Source organism: Haliotis rufescens, unplaced genomic scaffold (genome assembly GCF_023055435.1).
Source record: "Haliotis rufescens isolate VD_foot unplaced genomic scaffold, xgHalRufe1.0.p SCAF_38, whole genome shotgun sequence".
In the NCBI taxonomy this organism is placed as follows: domain Eukaryota; kingdom Metazoa; phylum Mollusca; class Gastropoda; order Lepetellida; family Haliotidae; genus Haliotis; species Haliotis rufescens.
In genome coordinates, this window is record NW_025964090.1 from 2,279,595 (window position 1) to 2,293,212 (window position 13,618).

The 13,618-nt window shown below is 43.1% G+C and overlaps 1 protein-coding gene across 1 annotated transcript in view; it reads right to left on the reverse strand.

The window, feature by feature from the left end:
- Positions 1-13,618, reverse strand: part of LOC124118495 (E3 ubiquitin-protein ligase DTX1-like) — a 29,841-nt gene that overhangs the window by 1,800 nt on the left and 14,423 nt on the right. The window contains exons 3-8 of the mRNA XM_046480612.2: positions 8,782-8,843; positions 7,784-7,942; positions 6,076-6,137; positions 4,097-4,243; positions 2,337-2,498; positions 637-726 (exon numbers count right to left, since the gene is read on the reverse strand). Of these exons, the coding sequence (XP_046336568.1) occupies positions 637-726; positions 2,337-2,498; positions 4,097-4,243; positions 6,076-6,137; positions 7,784-7,942; positions 8,782-8,843 (682 nt within the window). The remainder of the gene's footprint in view (positions 1-636; positions 727-2,336; positions 2,499-4,096; positions 4,244-6,075; positions 6,138-7,783; positions 7,943-8,781; positions 8,844-13,618) is intronic.

Genomic DNA, 13,618 nt, shown 5'->3' on the forward strand with positions numbered 1-13,618 from the left:
ACAGTGAGACAAGCATGTGTACTGGGAACCTAGACTGCCCTAGACTCTCCACAGTGAGACAAGCATGGGTACTGGGAACCTAGACTGCCCTAGACTCTCCACAGTGAGACAAGCATGTGTACTGGGAACCTAGACTGCCCTGGACGCCCCCTGCATTCCCCACAGGGAGACAAGCATGGGGTACTGGGGACCTGAATGGCCCTGAACTCCCCCAGCACTCCCCACAGGGAGACAAGTATGGGGTACTGGGGACCTAATCTGCCCTGGAATCCCCCTGGACCCCACAGGGAGACAAGCATGGGGTACTGGGGACCTAATCTGCCCTGAATTCCCCCAGCACTCCCCACAGGGAGACAAGCATGGGATACTGGGGAACAAGGAGATTGGCCTATTCTTCCCAGAACCCCAGAATTCAAAGCCATTGGGGTACTGGTACAAAGTAATGTACACAATTCATTTTCCATTGATCAAGTGAACAGGGGCGACTACAGATGATTCAGTCTACAAGTCCTTATAATGAAAACATATAGAAAAACCCTTAAAAATGGCAACTTTCTACAAGTCCTTGATACTTAACTATTAGGTAGCTTGGCAAGGACTACAAGACTACTGCCAATTTCTAACGCTGCCACTCACCTTTCTCCCTTTCTCATTGTCAGGAAGATAAGCCACTCTGGGGAATCCACGAGCTGAGTATCTCTTGCCAGTATTAGGATGCTCTGGACCCTAGAATCACAATGCAAACATGTTGGCACTGATACAAAATCTGATGGCTTGACATGGAGAATGTGAGGGGTGGTGACTCATCTGTCTACTTGGTTGACAGTGTACACAACTCTAATTGCCTGACAGTCAGGGTGGCCGGGGAGAGTGTGAGGGATGAAGACTCACCTGTATTCCTGGGTTGACAGTGTACACAACTCTAATTGCCTGACAGTCAGGGCAGCCGGGGAGAGTGTGAGGGATGAAGACTCACCTGTATTCCTGGGTTGACAGTGTACACAACTCTGATGGCCTGACAGTCAGGGCGGCCGGGGAGAGTGTGAGGGGTGGAGACTCACCTGTATTCCTGGGTTGACAGTGTACACAACTCTGATGGCCTGACAGTCAGGGTGGCCGGGGAGAGTGTGAGGGGTGGAGACTCACCTGTATTCCTGGGTTGACAGTGTACACAACACTGATGGCCTGACAGTCAGGGCGGCCTGGGAGAGTGTGAGGGGTGGAGACTCACCTGTATTCCTGGGTTGACAGTGTACACAACTCTGATGGCCTGACAGTCAGGGTGGCCGGGGAGAGTGTGAGGGGTGGAGACTCACCTGTATTCCTGGGTTGACAGTGTACACAACTCTGATGGCTTGAAAGTCAGGGCAGCCGGGGAGAGTGTGAGGGGTGGAGACTCACATGTATTCCTGGGTTGACAGTGTACACAACTCTGATAGCCTGACAGTCAGGGTGGCCGGGGAGAGTGTGAGGGGTGGAGACTCACCTGTATTCCTGGGTTGACAGTGTACACAACTCTGATAGCCTGACAGTCAGGGCGGCCGGGGAGAGTGTGAGGGGTGGAGACTCACCTGTATTCCTGGGTTGACAGTGTACACAACTCTGATGACCTGACAGTCAGGGTGGCCGGGGAGAGTGTGAGGGGTGGAGACTCACCTGTATTCCTGGGTTGACAGTGTACACAATTCTGATGGCCTGACAGTCAGGGCGGCCGGGGAGAGTGTGAGGGGTGGAGACTTACCTGTATTCCTGGGTTGACAGTGTACACAATTCTGATGGCCTGACAGTTGGGGCAGCCAGGGAGAGTGTGAGGGGTGGAGACTTACCTGTATTCCTGGGTTGACAGTGTACACAACTCTGATGGCTTGACAGTCAGGGCGGCCGGGGAGAGTGTGAGGGGTGGAGACTCGCCTGAATTCCTGGGTTGACAGTGTACACAATTCTGATGGCCTGACAGTCAGGGCGTCCGGGGAGAGTGTGAGGGGTGGAGACTCACCTGTATTCCTGGGTTGACAGTGTACACAATTCTGATGGCCTGAAAGTCAGGGTGGCCGGGGAGAGTGTGAGGGGTGGAGACTCACCTGTATTCCTGGGTTAACAGTGTACACAACTCTGATAGCCTGACAGTCAGGGTGGCCGGGGAGAGTGTGAGGGGTGGAGACTCACCTGTATTCCTGGGTTGACAGTGTACACAATTCTGATGGCCTGACAGTCAGGGCGGCCGGGGAGAGTGTGAGGGGTGGAGACTTACCTGTATTCCTGGGTTGACAGTGTACACAATTCTGATGGCCTGACAGTTGGGGCAGCCAGGGAGAGTGTGAGGGGTGGAGACTTACCTGTATTCCTGGGTTGACAGTGTACACAACTCTGATGGCCTGACAGTCAGGGTGGCCGGGGAGAGTGTGAGGGATCGGGTGGAACTCCATCTCCCCAGGGGGACAGTTTCCAAGGCGTTCACCATAGATTGTCTTACATGTTGGGCACTGGATACTTCCATCCTGCAACGTTAAAGAGTAGAATCAGTGAAAAACCACTGTAGTACCTGTGCATAGAAGAACATGTTAGATCAATGTACACATTAAGCCACATTATCAACACAGTCAAGCAGGACATGTGACAGACAGGATACTGCCTTGTGGGACACCCTGATTGTAATGGTCAGGCAGGGTCAAACCCACTCGAACTTGAAATTGTCTATCTTTTAAAAACAGAGATACAAGTAGAGGCAAACGGCCCCTTAAACCAAAATCATGAAGATCTTTGAAAATACCATACTTCTATGTGGTATTATATGACTTTTCAAGATTGAAAAATATTGATACAGCATGTTGTTTATATATTTTGGAATTTTTAATAAAAGATTCTAAACGTACTAAAGGATCGATGGTACTTAGATTTTTGTGGAAACCACATTGAATGTTAGTAATGAGATTGTTTGTTTCCAAGTACCAAACTAAACAATTATTTACCATACGTTCCATAGTCTTACAAACGCAGCTAGTAAGGGATATTGATCTGTAATTAGAGGGATCGGTATGATCTCGACCAGGCTTAGGTATAGGAATGACAGTAGCATATAAAAATATTTTTCTGCCTTCTTCCTAGCCTTTCTAGCTTGTCTGCAGTCAGTGTTAAACCATGGATTGTGGATATGTGGAACCGTAGAGGACTTTGGTATACCTTCATCAGCAATGATATTTAATTCATCAGAAAAAAATTGAATAGGATCATTAACATTTAGAATTAATTCAGTCCGTAATCTTTCAGTGCTTGTGTGTGAAATAAATACCAACTGGCCTTTGTAAAATTCCATGTTGATGATGGTGGAGCATCAGTTGGATTTACGGTTCAAATTACAGTGGGAAGATGGTCAGTTCCACAAAGGTCATTGTGGGCTGACCATTCAAATTCATTAAACAGATTGGCATCAGCAACAGATAAATCCAGAGAAGAGTATGAGCCATTTGCAGGATGTAGATATGTGTCAGACCCATCTTTAAAAATACATAAAATGTTATTTAAGGGGAAATCCGTGAATATCTTACCTTTTGTATTGGTGTTATTACTGCCCCAAAGTGGATTACGGACATTGAAATCTCCCATTATAATGCAGGGTTGGGTGAGTTGGTCATAAAGTGAGTGAGTTGGGTTTAACGCCGCTTTTAACAGTATTCAAGTTATATCGCGGCGTGTCAGCTTAATGTGGGAGGAAAGCCCGAAGTGATGCAGGTCTTAGACGTTTACCACTTCGGTGAAACCCACGAGCATGGTCGTGGTGCTGACAAACCTAGAATCATAATTGGGGCGAACCGGGATTCGAACCCACAATCATAGAGTTCTGGCGTGCCCAAGGGACGCAACCCTGCACAGCGAATTGCGGCGCCTTAAGACGACTGGGCCACCTGTGCCCCCGAGTTGGTCAAAAAGGGCTTGAAGATCAGATTGACATAGAGAAGATGATGGCGGAATATAGAGGGAACACAAAGTAAAAACAATATGCAGCGTAACACGGACTGCAACTGCCTGAAGGGGGGTATTGAGTGGAACAGTAACCCCTGATGGGGTCACATATAAATGCTAAAGAGAGACAACTCACCTTGTGACCACTATCGTACATAGCATTGAGACACATGCGATGGAACATGTGGGTACACTTGACAAGGGAGACAACCTGGTGGTCTTCATCTCCAGCGCTTCCGTAGCTTGACTCTTCATGCAACGCATCATAGCAGATACAACAGTCCTGCAATAACAGAACCGTCACTTGATTAGCAGATACAAAAGAGTGAGTGAGTTGGGTTTAACGCCACTTTTAACAGTATTCCCGTTATATCGTGGTGTGTCAGCTTAATGTGGGAGGAAAGCCCGAAGTGATGCAGGTCTCAGACTTTTAGTTTAAACACTTCGGTGAAACCCACGAGCACGGGGATGGTGCTAACAAACCTAGAAACATAATTGGAGCGAACCGGGATTCGAACCCACAATCATAGGTTTCTGGCGTGGTCAAGGGACGAAACTCTTAGACTTTAGACGACTGGGCCACCCGTGCCCCCAGATACAAAAGAACAAGAAGACCATCATTTGAATAGCAGACACAACACTCCTGGAATAAAATAACCATCACCATCATCATTTTAGTGTCCCCAAGCATTTATACAGACAAAGAAAATCACTGTGTTCCCTTCCTTCTTTACAAAACACTCTTGCCTCATGCCAATCACATCTGTCAACATACAGACGTCCATCTTCCCGAGGCAAGAGTGTCCACTGGCCTTTTTATCAAAGTCTTGTTTCCACCCTTGCCACACCAAGCCCACTTTCCTGTGCTAAATATGATTGGACTATCGCACATGTCGATAGTCCAATTAGAGAACGGTCCACAAAATCAACATCCACGAGTGGTACATATTCGTACGAAAGAGATTTACCGCTGCCTGTCTTTGTTGACATGAATATGTCTGTTTCACCTTTTAAACCCCTCACCAATTACCTGTATTTGTCTTGAAATCACGAATTTTTCGTTTTCTGATTGACTAGGTCGTCATCTATGGTAGTCGCCATCACTGTGAAGCCGTCAAGATAAGAACAGCTATCTGACTGGATATCGTGTTTTCATTACAAGGGGTACAACTCATTATCTACGCAAGGTTCGAGTGGGTTGAGCCAAGAAAAGTTGCAGCAAAGGTTGGAACAATGGCTTTGATATAGACTAGTGGAAATGCTTGCCTCGGGAAGATGACAGATGCCTTGAACACTGTTTTCCTCTCTCAAGTATACAAAATGAAAGGCCTTCAGCCTCACATTTTTAAAAAAAATAGAGCATCAGTCACTGTAGCTCACCTGGATATGTAGTCTAGTTTAAAAGGTTAAAAGTAAAAAAAGACAGTCACTTCAAAACAGTTGCTGTCAGCATTGATATTCAAATATTTTCTGCATTACATATTGAGGACTAAAACCTAACACTAAAATCTAATGATTTGAACAACATATGTCATCATAATATAGAGAAAAATACATGCCAAAGTTAACCACCAATATGCCTTTGAGAGAATTTAAGAGCATGGTCATAACAAGGTCATAAATAGTTTTTGCCCTGACAATCATATTTAAAATTGGATATAAAAGACTTGAACAAATTGGGCTGTCATTGGTGGCAAAAAGCATGTGAGTCTTAGCTTTATTCATTGGTCATGATTATACAAGGTCTTGAGGTGAGGTGAAATGGGTTTAAAATCATGTCCAAGGTTATTGCACTGATATAGCAACGTGTATGCGTTATGTATGTGTGTGGTTGCTTGTACTAGTCCGGACTGATTTATAGTGGTAGCTTACTGATATACCATGCCACAGTTTAACATGAATACCTAACTCAGACCCCACCAGTCCTTGTTTTAGCCCCTTAATGCCGAGCGCCAGACAGGGTAACAACAAGTACCATCTTTTAACGTCTTTTGGTATGACGCGACGGGGATCAAACCCTGGACCTTCCGCTCTCCGGGCGGACACTGTATCATTAGACCACGGAGGCAGTCTACAAGGTCTTGAAGTTATGAAGCAATGACAAGCCATACGTACCTCATTTGGAGGTTTGGGTTCCACTTTGAGATAGCGTTTCAGCACCTCATCTGCAGTCTTAGCTGGAAAAATAGCAAAATGTTAACATAAACTGAAAACAAATCATTGATGAAAAACAACATTGTGTGATTGTTGATTACAGTTTCAACAAGCATAGTACATGGAATTAACATTTCTGAAAAACGTTTGGTCTTTTCAGTTATCATGGTCACCCACCAATGAAAAGCTTTACATCATGATGACTTAAACCCCTTTCACTAGATCGCACAATTCACGTTTATTTCAGCAACCACAGTCAGATTATCGCTATTGACACCTTGAAACAAACTTTAGTTGACAGGGAATGGATACATATATCATTAATGTCATACTATGACTCGTTAAAAGTCATAAGTTTTCGCTATCGAGAGTGTGTGAGCCCCGACTGTGACTTGAATATTTCATCAAACCTAGGCCTATCGATGCTTCAAAAGTTGGCACTAGATCTACCTTGCATGACAAATTCCAAGAAATGAAGTCAACTGTCTGTCACTCCATTCCTAAGAAGCATGTGCCATATATGGAAGTGTGACTACCATTTATCAATGAAACAAGCCTAGTTCTCATGATGATTTAAACCCCTTCCGTTTATGCCCAATCAAGTTATATCAATCATTCAACATGACTTGGCTTCTGAGTGCAGATGGTCGCACCGTTGAGCAGAGCTCCAGATAACTTTTTGAGCAATTGAGTTTTAACCCTAGGCTTTCTGTTTTAATTGGGTTATTACTAGGGCCGTTACGATTCACTCGCGTATTGGGTGAATCGAACCGTATCCTTTCATGAATCGAAATCGTTATTCGTGGCCACTAGAATCAAATATTTATGAATATGCAATCATGTCCATTTACATACCCTGTACCTAAAACATCCATAAGAACATATGATATGCATAGATTTCTTTAAAGACAACACTCTTATAATATTTAATTTGACAGGAATTTGGTCACTGGTCATTGTAGCTTTTGAGCAGATACTGGTACCTGGACAAGTGCAGTATGTGAATGTATAATATAGATAATTAACAAACCATGTCAAATAATTTATGTTGTTAATGTTTCACTGAATATAACAAATAATACATCAACTACTGACTTATTATTGTATTTGTGAATTAATATTCGTATTCATTAGCCTATATTCGTGATACGAATCGTATTCGCCTCATAGGTTATTCGTTGCAGCCCTAGTTATTACATGTTTCTTTGGGTAACTAATATTTTTTCACGCTTCTAATCATCACTCTATTGGGTTTTTCCCCAAATGAGTGAATATTTTAAGATTTCAAAATAAATGATGTAATGTTTAAGATGTGAAGATCTGGGGTAGAATAGGTCTTTAGCAACCCATGTTTGACGTAAAAGGCAACTATGCTTGTCGTAAGCGGCGACTAACGGGATCGGGTGGTCAGGCTCACTGACTTGGTTGATGTATGTCATTGTATCCCAATTGCGTGGATGGATGCTCATGATATCAATCACTGGATTGTCTGGTCCAGACTCGATTATTTACAGACCGCCGTCATATAGCTGCAATATTGCTGAGTGCAGCGTTAAACAACAAACATCAACTACATCAACATCATCATCCCCATCACAGCATCAGTATCATCATCACCCTGGCCGGAGCCACCATACAAGGCAGACTGTCCCAGGAAGTCACTACTCACGTTTACTCTTGCGTAGTTTCTGGAGGAGGATTCTGCCTGAGGAGGGGAAGTTGTCCTGAGGCTGCTGGGAGTTGGTTGCAGATGGGGGAGGGAAGACCGGCGCCTTCTGGTTGGAGAATGCCACTGGCACAGCAGGGGACACCAGCATATTAGTCATGTCTGGAAAACAACAGGCAATACACATGACTCCATGTCAACCGCCTTGCTCATATGAGGTGACACTGTTCATATTTCACAAAATCTTGAACAAAAAGAAACAAACAGAAAATAAAATAAATAATTTAAAATTATTTCCATTTGACCCTCTGTTCTTTCACAAAATCTTGAGCGAAAAGAAACAAACAGAAAATAAAATAAATAAAATAAATAATTTTAAATTATTTTCATTTGACCCTCTGTTCTTTCACAAAATCTTGAGCGAAAAGAAACAAACAGAAAATAAATACATAATTTAAAATTGTATCAATTGCCCCTCTGCTCTATCTTTGATAACAAAAATACATTGATACAACTTGTATTGTTACTGTTCAAAAAAGGGATTGTAGACCTCCACATGGGCTGATATTCGGCCCAAGTCCGCAAAAATGGCCCAATAAATGTTTATATATCGGGAATCATAACAAACGGTATGGTTCTGCGGAGTGGACATATTTCACTGATAACAGGGACAAAAACAAGTTGTGACAGGTATTGGACTTTTGTACAGCAATTTATTGCAATAATGATTCATGTTTTGCAATACGTTGCACAATATATTGCATGCATTCTTTCATCTGTAATTTGTTATGAACCTGCATCATTACTGGTAAGTTAGTGGTCCCCCATATTTCACAAAAGAGTCAGTGTTTGCACAGTGAGATGTTATCTGCAAGTTTCTTATCAAGTTTGCTTTCTGAAAAGACCCATTTGTCTGACTTCCCTAGCACATTTTTAACAACTTCTACATCAAATTCTCTCCTCCTGTTACAGTACAAGAGAAACATACAGTCAGTACTTACTGGATACAACCGGACTGATCCGGCTTCCCCGACCCTTCCCAGCATTTAACTGGAGTGGGATACTGCAAGGAAAAGAAACAGTAGTCAATATACATGATATAAGTAAAACACTGATGAATGCAATTGTTCTTAGAAAGTCATCTTTGCAAAACTACACAAATCCATCCATGGTGTCGCAGTACAGTGTGAAACTCTGGGAGATGACAAGCAAGTGTCTAGAACAGTCTACCCATTGTGCTTCTAACTCCACATGAATATATACAAATAATGAGAGTGAGTGTGTTAGGTTATATCGCAGCGTGTCAGCTTAATGTGGGAGGAAAGCCCGAAGTGATGCAGGTCTACGACATTCAACACTTCTGTGAAACCCACGAGCATGGGTATGGTGCTGACAAACATAGAAACATAATCGGGGTGAACCGGGATTCGAACCCACAATCATAGGTTTCTGGCGTGCCGAAGGGCCGCAACTCTGCGCAGTGAATCGCGGCGCCTTAGACGACTGGGCCACCCGTGCCCCCACAAGTAATGAGAAACTAAATGTGAATCTCTGATAGTGATCACATAGAACTAAACATGATCCTTCTGATGAGATGCAAGAAACTAGACAACATACATATGACTAACACAAGCTAATATAAGCAGTGAATGAATTAATATCCAAAGTTCACAGGGCCAGAAGGGCTTGTTAACTAAAAATGTTTTAAGCCCTCATCATATTTTACTGGCCCTACAGTCGGAACCATGTTTGTGCCAAAACTGCCACTATGACATACCAATCTCATTAAAATCAGATCTTAGTTCTCGCTACCGCTAAACAAAGATCTGAGGAAATCCAATTACGGGTCACGTCAGACCGACCTTGCGTGTTAAAGTTTTCGAGGATGCATGATTAGAAATCACATTCCAACTGTCACTTTCATGATCTGGTAAGAGACGCTCTGATTGGTGGGATGAAAGGTCGTTCTGACGTGACCTCTACTGGGATGTCCTCAGATCTTTGTTTAGCGGTAGCGAGAACTAAGGTCTGATTTTAATGAGATTGTATGACATACAAGCATGACAGTTACACTTAAAATTTTGCAACCAGTCACAAAAGCCAGCAGAAACCCTGTTAACTACTTCGTGTGAGTTTCTGATCAATGAAGAAATGAAAACATACAGACTTTGGCATTAAACCATGCCTTAACTGACTCCATGATTCGTACAATTACATATATATTGACAAGAATTTTGCACAAGACAGTCCAGCTTTATGGAAATTTTACTTGCCAAATTAAAAGTCACTGGCATTTGGCTAGCAGACAGGCAACTAAATTAACACTGAATATAAGTGATTATTAATTAATTGTACATGTGACAATGCCCATAGCTGCATCAATTGTGAGTGAGTAAAGTTTGGTTGAACAACGCATTAAACAGTACTTCAGTCATATCACAAAGTGACCCATGAAGATCCGGGGTAGAATAGGTCTCCAGCAACCCATGCTTGCTGTAAAAGGCGACTATGCTTGTTGTAATAGGCGACTAACTGGATCTGGTGGTCAGGCTCGCCCACTTGGTTGATACATGTCATCATATCCCAATTGCGTGGATGGATGCTCATGACATCAATCACTGGATTGTCTGGTCCAGACTTGATTATTTACAGACTGCCTTCATATAGCTGGAATATTGCTATGTGCGGGGTTAAACAACAAATAAACAAACAAACATATCACAAAGTGTCAGCTTGTGAGAGGTGAGCCCAGAGATTTTCACCCTTCGGTGAAACCCAAGAGCACAGTTAAGGTGCAGACAAACCAAGAATCATAATCAGGATCAATATAACCCATGGTCATTGGATCACTAACACAGCTATTTCAAAATCATAATAAGCAGAACATGGACACGGCACTGACACATCCTACTGAGCCATGGTGACAACCATACAACACTGGGATGCTGAAGATGCAATAAATGACATATGCCCTGACCTTGCTAGAACCAAAAACAGTACCTTCAAGTTGTGTTTTATTTGACATGCCTGTTTCACCATCTCAGAATGATTAAAAAACAAAGAGAAATCCTTCAATAATTGTGATCTTCATTCAATGTTAATCACGATCATGGTTGTAATGGGAAAAAAATGAATTGTTTGTTAGTTTGTCATTGAATGCCGCACTCAGTAATATTCCAGCTATATGACGGCGGTCTGTAAATCTGGACCAGACAATCCAGTGCTTTACATCATGAGCATCGATCAACGCAGCTGGGATACGATGACATGCCTCAACCAAGTCAGCAAGCATGTGAAAAATAACAGAAACTGTCCAACAACAAACTTATGCATATTCTCTAGTGTTTCAAGGTTGGACATAAAAGTTTAAAATTCACAGAGCCCTCTACCGATATGTTTCTGGCCTACAATGTCCCATCTTTGATCTCTGAAACTCAATAACAAATGTTTCAGGGTCGTGATTCACCTGTAAAAAGAAAGAATATCAACTTCTTAAATAAAAGTACTGTATAAGGATATGAACTGTATCGTGCCCAAAGTATCGTTGTGGCCCCATCGTATCGTTACATCTCTAGTGACATGAACATTTTGTTCAATCATCTTGTACAAATGTTTCCACACGTAAGATTCATCTTTCACTTTAGAATCAAGAGCTTTCATTTCGATACGATACATGTCTGCGTCAAGATGTGCAAACATATCCTTTTAAGGTCACTTGAGTTGAACCTTGAGTGAACTATGACTATCCAATCACAATTAAGGATGAGTGGGTTCTCAAGCCAATCAGATGTCAGGTTTCTAAAACAATTCAACTTCATTTCTGTATTGCATTGATTTGGAAATTTCAATCTCAGCAAAACAAAATCACAACCACAAATACACCATCTATAGTACATGCTTTTGGGTGGTGACATGACAAAAAAAATATCAACAACACTCCAATAGCGCTGTAAATTTTGTATTCCCCACGGTTATATTCGTTTTTGAGATAAAAAATCAGATAGGCTTGTCTGAATGGATCGCTCACTCGTACAGAGAAATTACAAGCCTTGATGCTGAATGGTGGATTAGAAAGATATAAACTTCTATCAAGGGGTCCTCAGATCTTCATGCAGAGATCGGGGCGGTCGGGTAGCCTAGTGGTTAAAGCGTTCCCTCGTCACGCCGAAGACCTGGGTTCGATTCCGGACACGAGTACAATGTGTGAAGCCCATTTCTGGTGTCCCAGCCGTGATATTGCTGGAATATTGCTAAGAGCAGCGTAAAACCATACTCACTCACTCATGCAGAGATCTACCTATCAGAGTAAAAGACCTGGGCTCGTTCCACAAAGCGATCTTATTGCTGAGACCGCCATAAGTCTATGTTTAAGTATGGGAGTTACGATCATCTTAGCGCTAAGATCGCTTTGTGGAACGGGGCCCAGGTTTTAAACCTGTAGGGATTCTGGGTAAGAAAACAGGTCCCCAGCAACCTATTGCTAAAGAGGCGACTAAATAGATCGGGTGGTCAGGTCAAGTGTCTGGGTTGATAGTATGTAATCATATCCCAATTAGGTAGATCAATGTTCAAAATGTCAATCACTGGATTGCCATGCACAGACATCATTATTTACAGGCTGCCGTCATACAGAAGTAATATTGCTGAGTGCAGCATCAAACAAACAAACAATCAAGCTGATTTTAGTGAGATTGAAGACTCACACAATTCATCAAACAACGAACAAACCCTACCGAGAGTACAACCACCAGAAAAACATTCTAGAAGAACTTACACAAACAGGGACCTCTCGTACAGCTGCATTGTCGTCTACATGACAAGTGCCGATGTCATTCCCTCTATGGGCGAGGAGTGGCATTACATCCGTTCAAGGTCAGCAGCAACTGTGCATCACAACCCATCCACAAAACAGACATTACAAAGTCCATGTGCAAGCAGGTCACAGTAGGAGAATCGCCATCCCTCTGGAAAGCGCAGCTCGGTAGAGTGACGTGAGAACGAGATGCTTGAGCGACAGAGAGCATGTAATCAGGGTAATCACAACCCCTGTGCCTGCCGACGGAATTCAGTTTGATGAGCCATCCTCTGGTATTGATCAGCTCCCTGATCACCACTGACACTGCCCATGCCTACAGTCTGCGACTGTCAGAGGGGAATTGTGCACTGCCAGCATTACCTTACATACGCATGAGGAATACAACGCATTGTCTGCAGAAGGTCTGTAATTATTCCACGGCATTGACGGCAAGACCACAGATAACGCTTACTCTACTGCAGTATGCCGGGACCAGTATTCATGAAGCTTTCTTGAATGCAGCACAAAGACGTTAACTGTTGAATAAAGGTTGATTGTGCATGTTGTTCAGCGACCTTAAACAGGCCTTAAACAGAACTAGTTTCTGTATTCTGGGCAAATCAATAAAAACAGATAAATGCCCCTATATGAAGAACAGAAAACAGGCTCCTATGTGAAGAACAGAAAACAGGCTCCTATATATTAGAACAGAGAACAGGCCCCTATATATTAGGAACAGAGGACAGGCCCCTATATGTAGAGCAGAGAACAGGCCCCTATATATTAGGAACAGAAAACAGGCCCCTATATGTAGAACAGAGAACAGGCCCCATATATGTAGAACAGAAACAGGCCCCTATATATAAGAACAGAAAACAGGCCCCATATGTAGAACAGAGAACAGGCCCCTATATATTAGGAACAGAGGACAGGCCCCTATATGTAGAACAGAGAACAGGCCCCTATATGTAGAACAGAGAACAGGCCCCTATATGTAGAACAGAGAACAGGCCCCTATATATTAGGAACAGAGGACAGGCCCC